The 19,216-nt window shown below is 28.6% G+C and overlaps 1 protein-coding gene across 3 annotated transcripts in view; it reads right to left on the reverse strand.

Annotated features, from left to right (window-relative positions):
* Positions 1-19,216, reverse strand: part of LOC118182129 (uncharacterized) — a 388,309-nt gene that overhangs the window by 22,740 nt on the left and 346,353 nt on the right. For all 3 annotated transcript variants that reach the window (XM_085820779.1, XM_085820778.1, XM_035351427.2), the window contains 5 exons: positions 18,761-19,063; positions 14,742-14,891; positions 11,064-11,210; positions 6,435-6,728; positions 2,881-3,213 (listed from right to left, as the gene is read on the reverse strand). In XM_085820779.1, the coding sequence (XP_085676905.1) occupies positions 2,881-3,213; positions 6,435-6,728; positions 11,064-11,210; positions 14,742-14,891; positions 18,761-19,063 (1,227 nt within the window). The remainder of the gene's footprint in view (positions 1-2,880; positions 3,214-6,434; positions 6,729-11,063; positions 11,211-14,741; positions 14,892-18,760; positions 19,064-19,216) is intronic.

The raw sequence follows: 19,216 nt of genomic DNA on the forward strand, positions 1-19,216 counted from the left end.
AAACAAAATAATTTCTTTTTTCTGTAATAGAAATATTTACTCGCAAAAATATTTTTTTAATACAAAACTATAAAATTCAATGCACATAACATTTTATTACAGACCTAGGCTCATAATTATTGCATTTTTAAGTCTAGAAATTAATGGCAGGGATACCAAACATACTTTATTTAAGTATGAAAATTATTTTATTAAAAAACTGTCCTAAAAAGGCATACAAATGCTGCAAGCAATGGAAGAGCATAATATGCAAAATTTAATATAATATCATCTACATAACTTACTGGGTAAGAAACATACACAGCAAGTGTCATTCACTTTCACAGAAATGTGTCTGGAACAACCAGCAGGTAGAACAAGAAAATAATAACTGCCTCTTTTAGATCTCACAAATCAGCTTGCCATTAATGACATCACAAAAGGTGTGAACAATTTGCAATAATGCTACTGGACAGAAGTTCTTATCTTTTCTGAAACTAAGGGAATGATCTATTTTCAATCTGCCAACAGCTTCAAGTAGGATGTTTGTGAAAAATGTGACAGGAAGTAAGGGATCAGCAGATATGACAGCTATAAAAAGGAAGGAATAAAAAATAAAACGATTAAAGGAGTGGGTGAAGGCCTCAGGAACAGGCTTCATCGAATCAAGGTTAAAGAAATGACACTGCTATCTCAGTGGGCAAGATTTGGTTTTATTTTAGAGGGCACTTTTCATTTGGTGACTTTTGCAAATAGGTTGTCTGAAGACAAGGTCAATGAAATAAAATCAGTATTTCAATCAGTAATTTGTTGTCTTATGATTACATAGAAAATACGCATTTATAATTTTTATGCTTTGCTTTGCTCCCAATAGCAGTAATGTACAATAATTCAATAATTAGCAAAAACAGCCATGTATGTTTAAGTAATATTTCCTTTCCTATTATAGGACTCACTAAAAGATGTACATTACTTTCTGGAATATTTAAAAAACAGAAAACAAAAACTGAATGTGAAACTTTTTCTCGCATAAGAAGAGCAAATTTTTAAATGTGTACAATAGTGGTAATTATACATAACTCAACAATCCATAAATTATCTGTCATAAAATCCATATGAATTTATTTGAATTGTTTATTATAAGTATGCTTCATAATTTATTAATATTATTTTTATTTTATTTTTAAAATAGTGTTATGATTTTACTAAATACAGTTCCTAGTCTTTAAAATATGAACATTGAAACATAGCAAAAATTCAACAAAAACACTTTGGATATATATATATATATGTGTGTGTGTGATTCTTGCTTGAGGAATGCATTTTTCTGGGTAATCAGATAATGACTCTCAAACCTGATAAATGGAAAAGGAAGGCTGAAGATGGAAGAAAAACAGAAAGAAAAAGTGCTGTTTGCTTTGCTTGAAAGGAGAAAAAATGTATACTTGGAAGAGAATTAATTAGACACAGAAGTAATTACAGTTTAATTCTCTTGATATTTGATCTTGTCTCTGAAATCTCATAAGAAAGGTATATTTTCTCTACTAGAATTTCCGAATACCTCAGATACTTTAAACCTATAAGCAGCTCGCAACACGCTATTTTATTGGCTTGTGTACATTAAAGGAGGTATAGTGTATGTATGATTTTAAAAACATTACGACAAATATTAGGAAATATATACATATATTTATTTCTATGTATGGTTATATATACTGATTTGGACTACTCAAGGATTAGCAGATTGATTTTCTCAATTGAAATATAAAAAGATATTGAATATCCAAGAAATAAAAGTAAGTAAAGAAATGAGAGACTAATAATAATAATTATTATTATATATCAATTAGAATTCATTGGCTATCTGGAAGAAACAAAAGAAATAAATGCAGATAACAGAAATACTTCTCACATTCCTTGAATGGACCTTATCAATCTATTTTTCAACTGCTAACAATTATAATTTTATTAATGTTTCCTATGCATATTCTTTTTTTTTTTTGTTTTAAAATTTTATGTTTATAATTTTAATATTAAATATAATAATAATATAGATGCTTTTCTTGCATATATTCTTCAATTATTAGTACGTCACGTGAGACCACTATAAAATGACATTTTATTTTTCGTATTGTACTTTGCTTTGTAATTCAACCTCTTTAAATGTAAAATTCTTTTATTTTTCATGAAATAATAATAAAGGAAAAAATAATTTTTTAAACTCAACTTTTTGCACTGATTAATACTGCAATATAAATTAACAGCTTTTTATTCCATCAAACTACAATTGAATAAAAACTTTTAATAATTCCTCTTAGATGAATATTTTTATCCGCCTATACTGTTTAAAAGGAAATCAATACAGGCTAGAAAAATTTTTAATGGTAAATTCATAAAAAGATCAAAATCTTATTAACAGACATACATATTTTTAACAAAATGTTGAACTACATAAACTGTATACATTAATAACACACTAATGTATTTAATGTATAATTTCTCAATTACTAATAAGAATTATCTTTTTATATTACAACCTTCACTACAGTGCATGTAATAAAATAAATTTTTCTATTGCCAAATTTCTTATACTATATATGCTCAAATTAAATATTTGAATTGATGTTAATTGTGTTTTAATTTTGATTAAAAAAACTGTATCAATAAAACACTTTCAGAGATATCAAGTAAATTAGCTAACATTTTAATGTTTTACACAAATGAGTAATTATTACTTTTTCAGTTTTAATTAAAGATTTTTTACACTCAAATTTTTGCAATACAACTAGAATAAATTATTTCAATCTGTTCACCCAAAATGCTTAACAAAATAATATTACTCTCATAAGAAAATTTGGAATATCATTAATGAATTTTATACATGAAACACATTTTAATTACCTTCAGATATGTTGCATGCTGTGGTTTCAGTAGGTTCAGATAAAGGACTATATAAATTAATTCCATTTTTCTGATTTGCTGCCCGTATATAGAAAAGGTACTTTATTCCTCCACTTCCGAGTTTAGAGCATTTAGGCTTCACAAATGTTGATAGACTCTTGACATGTATTCTCTCAATTGTATTGTGATATGATGAATCATTTACTGCTACTGGCATCCACTGAACATCGTAGAAATCAATCGGACCATTGGGATTAATTGGACGAGACCACTTCACTCTAAGATGAGTTGAATTTACTGGTTCTATACGTGGAGGATCCATAGCTCCAGGTTCTGCAGAAAAAATTTTACAATTAAAAAGTCTGTTAAAAGGAGATTATACTTACAAAATATAATATAACAAAGTCTAATTAAAATGTTAACAACAAGCTTAAGTAAAATAATTATATTTGAACTATCTCCAGTAGACTTTTTGTACTTACACATTAGTACAACCATCTACAGTTTGGTTATTGCATACATGGATATTAGTACATACATATTTTACATTTTATATAAATCTTTACCTCAAAAATCAAATAATATACCTAATAATAAATAAATAAATGGGGTTCTCTTTCTTTTCCTCTGGTGCACTTGTTACCTTTAGTGCTTTTGTGACAAAATACTCAATTTTGGTAAAAGTAATGAAATATGCTTCTAGAATGTCAACCACAATTTTGTCAATTGAAAAATAAGACCTTAAGTTTGTTTAAAAAAATCAATGCAGAGCTTTTATTTATTTCTCTATATGTCATTTTAATATTTTACAGATTTTTAGCATGCAATGATAGACATGGCAAATGCTCTGACAACATCACTGGTATTCAGGGCAGGATATCTCAGGATCATAAAATTACTGTAGCTATATGCAAAATTTTTAATCCATAGACATTTATCATTCAAATTATTTTATTGCATGTTTTACAATTTTCTTAATTACACTGCTATCACAAACTACACTTCAATTTTAAATGCAATAAGCATTTACTTAATAAAAAATTCAATTTATTGCCAAAGTTTATGGAGATGGGGTGAATAATGGAATAGTTTTAAAATACTGCTGATTGTTTAAATGATGAAAGACAAATGCCCATGATTCAGTCTGTGTAACTAACTACCACTGTTAAAATGGATTACATATTAAAAAAAAAAAAAAACTGTTGATGTTAATGTTCAAACGTTTCATTTAAATTTGGCAGCTGTGTTGAAGTGGTGTAAAATATTTGATTATAAAAATGATTCAAATAACTTCTTTTACAATGAAACAATTCTACTCACATACCACTAAGTCATTTTTTTTTAAAAAAAAGCACTTAAAATAAATAAATAAATAAATAAAAATTTAGAAAATCTGAAAGCTTTCAGATTTTACATTAAGCACAAAGGGGCGTTTTTTTTTACATTTTGTGCGTTACCTTTATTTATTAAATATCATGTTCTTTGCACTTAAACTATAAAATTAAATTCAACAGCAATAATGCAAAATAATTTTAAAATGAGCATACATTTAGAATTTCTGATGTACAAGTTTCGTGAGCTGGAGATAATTTTTTTTTCTACAATGTTGCCATTACTTGCTTTGAAATTGTTGAATTCGTTAAACACTAATTCTTTAATGTCTGACAAAATATGAAATTGATAATGAAACAAATTCCAAATTAGGGCTTCCAGATGCCCATATTCCGTGAAGGATTACGTTATTCAAAATTTGATGGTTCTAGGTACCCTTGTTTTATCACAGTACAAGAAACATACATACATTTACGCAGATTCTTCATTATTTAATTTCTTTAATGATAATACAAGGTGTAATATTTGGTGGCGACAGTTTGAAAAGTCAATCAACGCAAAATGCCAAAACAAAATTAAAAGCTCTTCTGGGATAATGCCCTTCAGACTAAAAAAAAAAAAAAAAAAATTCAATTTAAAAGCATTATGAGATTTATTATGATAAAACGGATAATACAATTACTTAAATTATTAATGAAACAGTTGTACTCACATATCAAAACTAATCCTTTTTAAAAAAATTACTTTATACCCCCATCACCAAAAAAAAAATTCAATATAAAAGCATTATGAGATTTATGATGATAAAAGGATCAGTACAATTATTGAATTAACCATTACCAAATTTTTAGAGGCCATTAAATCCTGACAATTTAAAAAAAAATTCTTTAATTCATTTTACCTGAAATTTCACATTTTTCCATATCAGATTTCTCTGTGCATTATTCACATTTATGTTATACATTTTTATGTAATATATCTTTTACCAGAAGGTATAAATATGAATATATAAAGTAAGAATATATGCATAAGAGAAGAATATACCCATTAAAAAAACTTTCTAAAATATTAATATGAACATTTTTATAAACAGTTTCATTTACCTCTATAAGAAAAAGAATTCAGTAAAATTTCAATACTTTCATAATTTTATTTCTTTCTATGTTCTGCTTTTAATGTTTGCTATTTTCAATATGTTTAAAAAGAGAACACATATGTTAATGCATTAATATGCATCACAGATGTATATTAAACATACAGAGTGTTTCTAAACCAATGTATAACTAAATATCTTGTGAAAGTTGAACATAAACACATGCTTTATGGAATGAGAAATAAGGTATACATTTTTTGCTATACAGTTCTTGTCAAGTAAGCTTTTAGTAAAAATGTATAAAATTGAAATTTTTATGCAGGCTTTACGAAAAAATATCGATTAGAAATTATCTCACTGAAAGTTTGCTCGGGATGGGGGGGGGACAAATCAGTATTCAAAAGGGGCACTAAAAAATGGCAAGATTATATGACTTGAACTTATTTCACTCTCCCCCCCCCAAAAAAAAAAAAAAGGTTGGAAGCATGATTCAGGACTCGCATAATATCAAATCTTATTAAATACAGAACTTTTGAATTTTAATAGTTCCACAGATATTAATTTGGAGGTTTAGTTTTATTTTGTTATAGCAAAGCATGCACAGGCTATGTGTTCATGGAGGACTTTCTAAGAAAAATTGGCTGGTACTCACATTATACATTGGAGAAAGCCACAAAAACAGCCACGCTGCCAGCACATTTGCTTGGCATAGAAGTCATGTTCAGCTAGCAGTGTCCATCGACTTTACAACACGACCACTGGTGGACAGACTGATTTGAAACTAATGCTTTAAAATCAATATTTTTCTATTATGAAGGGTGCATCTTTTAGCAATTTATGGATATTAACATCTAATAATTTTAATTAATGATACGGTTATTTTTTATTACTGAGGATGGATTCCTTTCTGAATGATTAATTCTCTTTGGAAAATAATTTCTTTTGTTACCATTTTTTTACATGCCTATAGAAATATTTTATGTTTTGTATATTGAAGAAATATATTATCAAACAGTCTTCACAAATTAAGGGCAAGCTTTACAAATTTAAGAACTATATGACAATTAATAAAATTAATGGTTACAATAAATAAAAATTACTTTATGTGTCTAATATATTTCTTACTTACCTCCAACATCAGTCAAGACATAAGATGGTGAAGACAAATTTGAACAATGTATGCTAACACAAGCTTGAACTTGCACTTTGTAAATATTGTAATGTCTTAATTCTGCAACTATCAACTTATATCGTGTTTGGTCATTCATCTGCTTTCTGGCATTTACTTGCTTTCTTGAATTATTGTAATGAACAACATAATGAGTTATTATTCCATTAGGTTCAGATGGTGGAAACCAGCTAACAAGAAATGATGCATTGCTTTCTGACTTGACTTTAACAATTCTTGGAGGATCAGAAGGAGCTATATAAATAATTTTAAAAATATTAATAAATTAGATTTTCTTGAAAACTAACTGAATTATATAATATATAATATTATGTGTAACAAATCTTAATTCATTTGATGTAAGTACCTAAAAAAACTTTATAATCTGTAATAACAGTCTGTGACTGTGTCATATAGTACACAGACAAAAAAGGCCAAATTTACAAAATTCGATTTACAGAATTACTGCATGACTTGGAGGCATAGGTTTAAAATTAAGGGTCCACAAATTCTGGTATAATTTTTACAATCCTGTATCCAAAAAACAGTACAATATATGCTCAAGATTCCAAACTGCTTTAATAAATCCCTTTTCCCAAAGTATCTGTCCTTACCCAGCTCATTCCTGAAATATCTTATCATTTAAGAACCTGAAAAACATGACACATCACTGAGAAAATGCTCTCCAATGCCCTTGCAATCAGGATGAACTATAAACTTTGCTAAATACTGCAATACATAATTTACACTATCTAAGAGCAAAGTTTCAGCTTTCAGTAAATCAATGCTATGCACAGTTAACAACTGCATCATCTAAAGTAGTAGCCATAGTATCTACTACACTCGCTGGACACATGTAAGTGTTTCTGAAATTCAAACCATATGTTAAGAACACATTTCGCTGCAAGCATATCAAGTTTCACGACATTTAAAATATATTTTCCATAGCATATCTCATTTTACCTCTGAAGCAGAGATTACATTTAGTTATATTTCACCCTTCATACTATGGATCCATATTTAATAAAATCATATACAATAAAATCCTGAAAAAGATGGATCTATATCCGATTACCATTTGAAGTCAATCGAGTTTTATTCAAAATCTATGTCAGTCTTAAGTTCCCCCCCTAATTTAAAATAAAATTTTGATCAATGCTCAAAATAAATTATGTCACTATTAAAGAAAAATACTCCAAACTCATCAACAAGCTAGATTTTGAGGATATATGCAGTATAAAGTGCAAAATCTGGAATGAACTAAAATATGGTCCACTGGACAACAAGCTAAGATTTTTTTTCTCCCAAAAAAGCTTTTGCATACTTTACTCATATGCATCTGCTATTTTTTCATAATAAAGTACAAAGAGAGTTTTGATTCTTAATTTCACTTCATTACTAAGTAAAACCATAATCAGCATAAACCTGTATAATATGCAAAAATATATGTATAATATGCAATAAGTTGGCTCTGTGACAATCGTTTTCCTTGGCATACTTCTCAAATAGAAATATTTTACATCAAAATACCATTGATTAGACATCTACTGATTAATTAATAGCAATTTAGAGAACCATTATTTATTTTTTTATCACTACATAACTATGAATACAAGACAGCTTAAGAAATGACTCAGGCAGCAATGTCCAAACATTTTTTTAAACTATTTGTAATTGAATATCAAAGAGCATACTTTGACATTACATTTGATATGATTATAATTATTGGCTTACTGTGATGCAAAGTGTTGAATGTGTTGATAAAGAGAAATTTAACATAAATTTCTTTCCATGTGCAAAAAAATAGATTTTGCAAATTATTCTCACAGGCAAAAAAGATTACATTTAGTGGTGTTTAAATTGATTTGTTATTCAGATAAGCCCAGCACCAGGCCTGGTGCAGCCACAGCAGGGAGCAGAATTTAAGGGTGGTCACATTTTTAAAATTTAGACAAGAAACAAAATTAAGGGATGGCAAAATCTTTAGAATTTAGGGAAAGCATTGGAATGCAACATTTACAGGCAGCGAAATATTTTGAATTTAGGGAGGTGCTTAGCAACAGAATTTAGAACCTCCAAAAACTACATCGAGCCACAAAATGTCTAGCAACAGCCCTATGTAAGTGTAAAGTATATGTGGGAACTTAATTCAGTACTCAGATAAGCCTTGAGCCTGTGATGGAAATAGGCTTAACTATAATATAATTCAGACTTCATCAGCATGCAAGACAAAATTTTGCATAACATTGTGTTTTCAGTTGCCAATCTCATGATGCACTGCAAACAGTGTTTAGCAGATGCAAGTGGAGCTTTATGAAAATAGCCACAAATTTGAAGTTTTTCAGATATCGAAAAAAAAAAAAAAGAGAAATTTTCCAATTAAAGGAATTTGTGGAGAAGTAATAATAAATGAAGATGATATAACAGGAGAAGATTTTCAATTGTGGTGACAATACTTCAACCATCAATCAACTAAGGGATGGTGAAATCTATATTATAGTTCTAAAGTCAGACACTATCATTACTGATAGTTAAGAAAGTGACAGAGATGTAGATGAGAACAAAAAATTTTGATTGACAAATTAGCACAAGAATTCTCAGCAAATAAGTATTGAGCTTATTTTTTAACATTTTGATTCCTTTAACATCATAAATACTCTATTACTTCATAAACCACTAGTTTATATTTTAAATTTCTACATATGGTCTTACTAGATTTAAATTGATGATCAAATATCTGGAAAAGTCCTAAATCCGGAGTTGTTAAAGTCTCGATGAATGCGGATCTCTGACTTTGCGCACTGTATTTCTACATTATAAAAACCGTATTTTACATCCAGAATGCAAAAACTTGCATTTAGTACTATAACCTAAATGGACATATTTCTAAGTATTTTTAGCTTGACATACAATGACCTCTTGATATACATCTGGGAGACATCACTCATTTCATATTTCATTGTAGACTTTGACGTCTCCGAGACGGCAAAAACTTTCTACTTTCTTCGGTGAATGCCATGTAGTATATTATTAGGTTCTTTAACTGCTGCAGTCATGCCTTGATCCTGTTTCATATTGTTACGGAGTTGGTATTTAAATAGCTAATGTTAGTTGAATTGTAAATTAAATGGTTTTATTTCCCACGCAGTGCAGCACGTGACGAATATTAAAAGAAAGCTAAGCCAGAAAATTGAAAATACAAGAGCGTGTGCATTTAACATTTAATATATAGCTCTTTTTGATTTTGAGAAAGTACTAGAAAATTCTCGCGCACGATTTTAAAATCTTATAAAAGGAGGAAAACCTCTCAGTTCGTAGTAGTTACTTAGTTTGTTGTTTTCAGAGTTTGTTTAGAAAACTGCTCTGGTTGCGAATTCGTGGATTAGCTTTCTTTAGCTGTTTTGAATTAAGTTCTTTTGAATGTTTGAGTAGTTAAAAGATAACTACTGTGAGATATTGTAATACTGAAAGAATATCTGAGGAAATATTTGTTGTGATAATAATAAATTTTTGTTCATTTTCCATCGGACTTGTGGATTCATTTCGTAACGAACCCGTACACACGTAACAATATGTTTTCCCCTTCTCAATAGACAAATATTCTGTTTTGTATGCTTTTCCCTATTTTTATCTATATGTCAAGGGGTTAAATATTTTATTCCTCTCCTTTAAAACTAATGTTACACTGAAGTTATATGTGTTGGTATTATAATAGAAAATTTGAATGCTAAAATACATTCACATTTTATTATTGATATTATAAAGGAAAGAATTACTGGTTATGTAAAAGTCTAAAGTCAGAAGACCAAATATCCACAGAACTCCTGTCTCATCATTACCACTTATGCTTCAATGTGTGCTCATTTCAACATAGTTAAACATTTTTTCCTTACTATTTTGTCAGTTACTGTCAGTATTCTAAAAATCTTTTTCTTTTAAAAATTTTTCTTACTGTTGCCATTTATCATTTTTGAACCCTGTCTTGCTGTATCTACAAGCTAGAAATCCGTTGAGTATGTATTAAATGCAGTAGAACTAGCTGACTTTCGTATTAATGACTATAGACAACATTCATATATAGACTGTGATATTGTTATTTACATTTCAGTCCTAATTGACTTTTAGGACTGAAATGTAAATAACAGATTCCTAATAAAAGAAACTAAAACATTCCCAAAACATATTATTAAAACTAATCACAGATTTAAAGAGTGAAAATTCTTTCAATTATAAAAAAAGTTCTATAACACTGATTTGACCAGCACATATATTATATTAAATAAAATAAACATAAATTTAGAAGACGAATTGAGGAACAGCATCTATAATTGCTGCATTGGATATTAATTTATATTTTATGTGTGATTTAATAACAATCTTTCACATGGATTAGATAACTCTGCATTTCACTAATTTTTCTTGTTAAAATTGTTATTTGTAATCATGTTTCTTTTGTATTTGAAAACAATTTATAATTTCAATTAAAGCAGATTCACATAATAATAACTATTTATAATTTCCAATTTTTATTTTTAAATAAATTAAATATTTCAAGCAAAATGACTTTAAATATTAAAAAATATTACTTACCACCTGCTAAAGTAGTCTGGTACCTTGCTTCACTGTCTTCACTTGACACATTTTCTTTATTAAATGCTCGTATTTTGATACTATAATTTGAAAAAGGATGTAGATTGTGAAGAAGAAAACTTTCTGCTTTTGGCTCTGCATTTAGGACTGCAAGTAAAGGTGATAGTAACAAAATTCAAATGAGTCTAAAAATTTGTTAGAATAATTGATATTTAACTTTTTAAAACAGGCCAAAAGTTATTCAAACCATTTTAATTCAAAAAGAAACTACACAACTTTATGTGCTGAGAAAAAATGGATTCCTTTTAGGTTAAAAAAAAAATCTTATTTATTTTAAAAGTAGAAGGTCCTTTTTAGGAAGATAACGGAAATCTTTATAATTCTTAATTATACAATCACACACACAAGGGGAAAAAAAAGAAGATTATTAGATGGTATAGTTCATTGGCAATATAATTCTAGAAACGGAGAGCAAATTATTTATTGTTCTCAGTTTACATCTCAGTTACCTGTGTATTATCAATACGCAGGTATTAATATTTTATAGTTTTTGTTAAATTTAAAAATTTTCAACCAAAATAGCCTTAATATTTTTATGATACAGCATGTTGCATTTGTTAAGGTATTCCTTAAACAGAAAAACTACTATGAAAATAATTTGGCATATAATTAAAGGATCAAATAAAGTACATACATCACCATTATTAAGAATGGGTAACAATCTAAGCACATACAAAAGAAATTTCCATGAATGCAAACAAATCAGTGACACTAACATTTTGCTTCTGTGCATGTGTGTAAATTAGTATATATATAAAAGCTCAAACTGAACAATGAATTGATTAATTTTATAAAAGCTTAATAGATTTGATTAGAATAATACAACAGAGGAAAAGTGTTAGGTCAGGCAACTAGAACTACAGACTTCAAAGCAAAAAGAAAAATTTAAAACACAACAATAGATAACAATGTAAGAGAATAAATAAATAAATATAAACAAATGATATGAAAAGTAAAAAATATTAAGTTAATAAACATAAACAAATACAGTACAAAGTGTGTAATCCAGACATCCATTATCCAAAATGATCTATAATCCGGACCTCAAAGACCCAACCTTTTTTTTGTGTGTGTGTGTGCTTTACGCATGCACATTTAATGTATAACAGATGGTATAAGCTAGGCTAAAATTATCTTTACTGATTCTAAGGCATTTCAGTTAATGTTGCAGGTTGTGCTGTTCCTTAATTTTCTAATTGGAACTGGCTTATTATTTTTTGCAGACTGTTAGAGCAATTTTATAAAAATTAAGCTTGAACTTTCGATTATGTCAAAAAGAGTTTCCAATTCTGGAGCTGCCAAAGGATCTACAAATGCGAAAGCATGTTTCGATGTCTATCAAACAAAAAGTGGAATAGCTGCAAAAAATGGATAAAGGCATATCGTCTCAAAATTATGCGAGGAGTACGACATTGGAAAGTAAACTGTATATGACATAAGCAAAAAGGAAAAGGAACTTTTTGAATTTTTTGTGGATTCCGACACCCCACTTGCAATGAATAACAGAAAAAGGTTTGTTATGCTAAAAGTGATGATCATGACAAAGTGATGATTGAATGGGTCAGACAGAGTTGCAGCAAGGGCGTGCCATTTACAGGTGCAATGCTAATGGCTCAAGCCAAAATATTTCATGAAGAAATTAACTTAAACACTGAGTGCACATATTCAATAGGTTGGTAAACCAAATTTAAAAATTGCCATGGTATAAGACAATTAAAAATTTCAGGTGAAAAAGCTTCAGCTGATACTGAAGCTGCTGAACAATTTGCAGAAGAATTCATTGAACTCATTACTAGTGAACAATTATCTTCAGAACAAATTTACAATGCTGATGAAACTGGTCTTTTCTGGCAATATGTACCGTGAAATACAGAAAAGGTGGCAACTGGTGTCAAAGATTCCAAAGCAAGACTAACAATTTTAGCATGCAAAAATGCTGCAGGAACACACAAGTGCAAACTTTTCGTAATTGGAAAACATGCACGACCTCGAACATTTAAAGGAGTAATGATTTTCCTTGTTATGTATCGCGCAAATAAAAGAGCATGGATGACACAAGCATTGATGAATGATTCGTTTGAAAATCATTTTATACTCGAGGTTCGGCGACATTTGAATTCGGTTGGTTTACCTGATGACTCAAAAATAGTCCTGATTGTTAACAACTGTTTGCCACATACTTCACTTAAAGTTTTAGTGAAAGATAATGTATCCATATTATTCTTCCCTCCAAATGTAAGTCTATCATTCAGTCTATGGATATGGGAATAGTGGTGCTGAAATGCAAATATAAAGTAGCCTTTTTAAAATCTATGTTAAATTTCTCGAACAATGGCAGGACTATTCAAGACCTTTTAAAATTTTTTAGGATAAAATCTGCTGTGTGGAGCATCGCAAGATTGTGGGAGGATGTGTCTCCAGACACGCTAAAAAATGCTTGGCATGATTTATGGCCAGCTACCATATTTCATGGTGAGGACGATGAAGATGGTAGCCACAAATTTGAAGGTTTTCGGACATCGCAAACTAAAGGTGAAATTTTCCAGTTATTGGATTTTGTAAAAAAATGTGGAGAAGTGGTAATAAATGAAGATAATATAACAGAAGTTTTACATTGCGACAACAATGCCACAATCATCAATTAATTAATGGATGGCAAAATTTGTAGTATGGCTCTAGATCCAGAAAATACCACTTCCGATAGTGAAGAAAGTGACAGAGAGGTGAAACCGAAAAAAATTTCGATTGACAAGTTAGTCGGTATTCTGCACACAGCAATTACAGGACTTGAACAGTGGAACTTTGCAACTGAAGAAGAAATTATATCTGTTTATAGAATTAAAGAGAAAGTATTAGCACAAAAAACTAAGTAACTTAAACAACTTACATTGAAAGAAATGTTTAATAGAGTAAACAAATAAATATTAAGCTTTTTTTTTGTAAATTTTGATACCCTTTAGATCATAATTGCTCTATTTTTCATAAATTACGGTTTCATATTTTTGATTGTATAATTTCTGCATGTCATCTTACCAGATTTAAATTGATGATCTATAATCCATAAAAACCTCTAATCCGGAATCACCGAAGTCGTCGATGAGTCCGGATTACAGACTTTGTACTGTATTTTTTTGTTCATCATATTTTTTTACTTCTGTTCTCTTACATTTTGATATATTGTGTTCTTGTTTTAGATTTTCGTTTTTACTTTAGAGTATCAATTTCAGTCTGTTCAAGGAAAAAAAAAATGTCCTTTATTGCAATATACATTACTTATGCATGTATGTACATATATATATATATATATATATATAATAAAGCTTTAAAAAACAAAGAAATCTGTGCTAATGCTGCTAGGCAGATAATAACAAAATTAAAAAAGAAAAGTCGGAACTAAAATGAAAAAAAAAAATTTTCTCTCTGTGTTTATATATATATACATAAAGAGAGAGTGATTACTTAATCAAGAAAGATTACACTCTTTGTGTAGTTACACTGTGTGCAAAAGCAAGTTTGGTGTGTCATAAGTTAAAAAAAAAAATTCAGAACACTCATAAATTTCTGAAACAATTAAATAATATATATCAAAAGCAAAAAATAAAAATAATTGGATAATACCTTTGCATTCTTCATATTTAGAAATTCGGCAGTATGAAATTTCATAATGATCCACAACAGCTGTTTGTGCCTTACAATCCAGATTCCAAATAACTTGCAACTCAGTTGAAGTCTTTTGCTCAACTCGTACATAAGGTATTTTTCCCAAAGCTTTCAAAAAGCACAATACATTACTTACATGTAATGCAAAAACGAATATGAAAGTTATTAGTATAAATGAGAGATAGAACATTTGAATCCTTGAATATTCAAGAGCTTTAATTATGTATTCATTTACTAAATTTTGCTTCTGTCTTCCTAAAATATACCAAGTGCTTATTTAAAATCTGTTTTCTGAAATTTGTTTTGCATTAAACACAAGTTCAAAATTTTACTTTAACCTTTTTGCTAAGAAAACATTTTCTTTTTCTTATTATATTTATATGTAGGACTCAAGATTCAAAAGATTAAAATCTTTAAGGAATTGGATTCAACAAATTCACACAAAATTTAAGAGATTTACTTTATTATATTGTTTTTAAAGACATAATTAACCTACATTGGTGTCAAGGCCATCTTTATATGCATAAAAACACTAACTTTTAAAAATATTTGAATATAATTGAATAACATTATTAGTGATAACACATAACATGTAAATATAAATAAAAAATTTAGTTGTCAATGAGTAAACTCTATTCTGAAATAAATGAAACTAGAAAAAACTTAAGAAAAAAGATTTAGGAAAACACCAGCACTTTGAAAACAAAAGCAGACTTCCGACATCAATAGGAAGTGCAGTTTTTTCTAACTCACAGACATTTTATGCTTTCAATAAAGGGTGTTAATTAGAGTTTGGAGGAGAAAGTGTAATTCTTCCCCCAGTGTAGTCTTGAAGAATGTCCTATGAGTTCTCTAATACATCCAAATCTGCAGATTTGGTTGGTCAGTTTCAAGAAATTCATCAGCTGTGTTTTCTTGATGTAAACACACATTACCATCTACAAAAAGATTTAGAAGAGTCAGATTCAAATACTGCTTTTAAGATGAGAAAACTTCCATTTTAATATCTTGTACCATAATAGCACTGCTGATAATGGCCATATTCTCTAATGTCGGTGGGAATATTTCACATATGTTCCTTGCTTCCTCCAAATGTAAATGCATTTAGAATCAATATCAAAATGAATTCAGTTTATCTCTAGAGTGATGACATGTCCAATATTATTGGCAACGGCTCTCATGCACTAATTCATAGCTATCTTCTGTTGATGCAAAATCATTGAAGCATAGACCACTAGCTTTCTTGTAAGAAAGTAAGATTGCTATGTATTACAATCTTTTTCATTAAGCTTTCTCAATTAACTTTCTGTGAAATAAAATTCCAGCAGTAGATGCAAGCTAAAAAAACAGATGTCTGATAATTATATTAATTCAATAGTAGGCATTACAGAGAAAAACCAAACAGCAATTGTCTTTCTTTAACAAGCTTAATCTCCTCGTCCTAACTATAGTTCTGAAGTATTTAAACTGTTAATAGAGATTTAAAATTTATCATGTAACATTCAGCTGTCCCTCTTCCATGATTATGTCTTGTTTGTAGATGAAAGATAGTTCTCTATTCAGTGATTCTGCCATAGGACATTCCAGCAATGCAAAAAATATTTTGACTCAATAACTATTGAACTCAAATCTTGAACTGCAAATGTTCACTGAATTACACACCCAGTGCTAAATTCTTGTCAAACATGCCAATTTGCATTTCATAAAGGACTGTTCAAATTGAACTGGATAATAATAACCACTTGGATTATCTCAGTTAACAAAAAATAAACTAAACTGAATGGCTACTTGATGAAATATCAATATGGTTGTCTCCATGTAATAAATTTTTAAGCTAGTAATTTAGAAAATAGTGCCTTCTTTAAAAAATAACTATGCTACTCGATCATAATACTTCCAGGTTTGAGACATTTTTTTAAATAATTTTTATGTCAGCACAACATACATTTCTCCTATTTTTATATATACGTATTTGGCTACTGGTCTGTTATCAGGGGATTGGATCCAGAAATTATATATGCATGTATTTATGGATGTATGTGTTCATGCATGCATGTACATCTTGTACAAAAAAAAACAAAAAAACAAAAAAAGTTCTATATCTTCCATTCTACTGAAACAACTGTCTAAATTTAACTTGCGTTTTCCATGCCTTGAAAGCGTAACTTAGGATATATGTTAGATTTATGCATAGCAATTGTTCTAACATAGGTATTTTGACACCATATCGGACTTTTTCTGAAATGGCATGCTAATTTTTTTCCAAATTTCGATTCCACAACTAAAATGACACCAATGTTCCAATTTTGAAAAAATCACACGAATAGTTTTTAAAAAATTAGCTCTCAAAATTTTAGCAAAATTAACTATTCATGTTAATTGAATTTAGTATATATTTATTAATATCTCTCTTTTAAAAAAACTTACTTGATTTTCCTTTCATATTTCGATATTTAGCTTCATTCCAAATTAAATTCGCCAATTTTTTATGATTTTTTTAAAAAATTTGTTTTTAAAATAATTTTTATAATTTTTTCGAAAAAATATAACCTCTAAAATTTTTACCATCATTTTAAGTAGATGTATTTATTTCTAAGCATACTGCAAAAATAAATTAAAGTTTTTATTAAAAATTTCCTAAGATATAACGTGAATTTACATATTGGTGCATTTTTAAATTTGGCATATTTGTCATGAGCGATAATAATGCCAAATATGATTTACCAACATTTGTCTTGAGCAATAATAATGCCAAATATGGTTTACCCACTTTATTAAAATTACTTGAAAGAATGAAAGACACATCGTTTTTCCCCCGCTTGTGCATAGTGAAAGCGAAAAGAAAATAAGCTACCATAAATTAAGAAGTTCGCCAAGTGAGTTATTCTTGGCAAAAACTGAAAAAAATGCGCAAAGATAAATTTTTTAATTTCTCTGCAAATATTACAAAATTTAATATCTAGGCATAATTTGATAATTTGAGTCAAAGAATGTAAACATGAAAAAAACATTGGTACGTTATTTCAGAAAGAGTCCGATTTTGCATCAAAATACCTATGTTAGAATAATGCCATATATAAATCTAATATATATGTATACTAAGTCCTGCTTCCAAGACATGAAAAACACAAGTTAAATTCCGACAATCAGTCTAGTAAAACAGGAGATACAGAACTGTCTCATTTTTTTGTGTGCAAGATGTATATATGTAAACACAAATGTATGTGTGTGTATACATACATATGCACATACAAATACATACACACGGCATACATTCATACATTTCTGAATCTAGTACCAATAACAGAACAGCACCTAAATTTAGAATAAATATCTCTTTTTTGAATTAAATTAAATACATTAATAAATCAAAGAGCTAAGCACTCTAATAAGCTTGAAAATGCCATAAAAATGTGATTTTTAAGCTTCATAAACTTTATGGAATCTATGACATTTGACATGATTTCACGATTCGATATTTTTTTGTTTTGAAGAGAATTAATATATAAAGTGAAATAAAAAGTTATGGCTTCAACCAACATTTTCAGCATTAGTGCTTACTAAGTTTTAATTTGTTTTCTTTTACTAAAATTACTGACTAACCAATTTTTATTTGATTTTAATTTTAGTTGAAATATTAAAGCCTAAATAAAATTTGCATGGAATCCTACTTGAAGGCAAATGGAACCAAGATTATTTAAAATTTGCTGAATATTATCTTGAGCATAACTAGGATAGCAAAAAAAGTACAAGAGAGTATTTTGAGTACAAGAGTGCAAGAGAGTACAAGAGTATTTTGAGTTACTTGGAGATTCTTAAATAATGTAAGTATTATTAGTAAATAATATTGATAGTATTAACAAAAAGCAAATGATTAACAAATGCTCTATAATTCTGTAAAGCAAAGCATAAAACATGAAGAATTTGGGAAATTAATATTTTTTATAATGCATATGATTAAATAAAAAAATACTTACCAGCTTTATGTGGTACAATGCAAGAGGCCCAGTGCATGCCAGAACTTCTATTTTCAGATTTAGCAACAACTGCAAATTGATAATTCATCATAATATCAGTTAAGTTTAGAATTATATTATCCTCCATTAAAGCTTCATTTAGCCACTGAATTGGACCACCACAACGAGTCTGCCATGGTTTTAAACTAGAGCACCAGAACACCATATACGTAACTGGAGAGGAAATGTTGGGTTTTGTCCATGACAAATTATAATATCCAAGATCATGTGATATAGCTCTTATATCTTTTGGTCCAGGCACAACTGAAAATAATAAAAATGATGAAAGCAAATGTAACAATACTAGATAAATTAAGTTTATAATTAATGAAGTATATTAAAACACAGATTTTCACATTAATAATTAGCAAGCAACTGTTGATTTATTTTTGTTTACATATTCTTAATTGCTCACTG

This window comes from Stegodyphus dumicola, chromosome 7 (genome assembly GCF_044657685.1).
Source record: "Stegodyphus dumicola isolate Sdum_Otavi_A_Nest chromosome 7, ASM4465768v1".
NCBI classification, from domain to species: Eukaryota; Metazoa; Arthropoda; class Arachnida; order Araneae; family Eresidae; genus Stegodyphus; species Stegodyphus dumicola.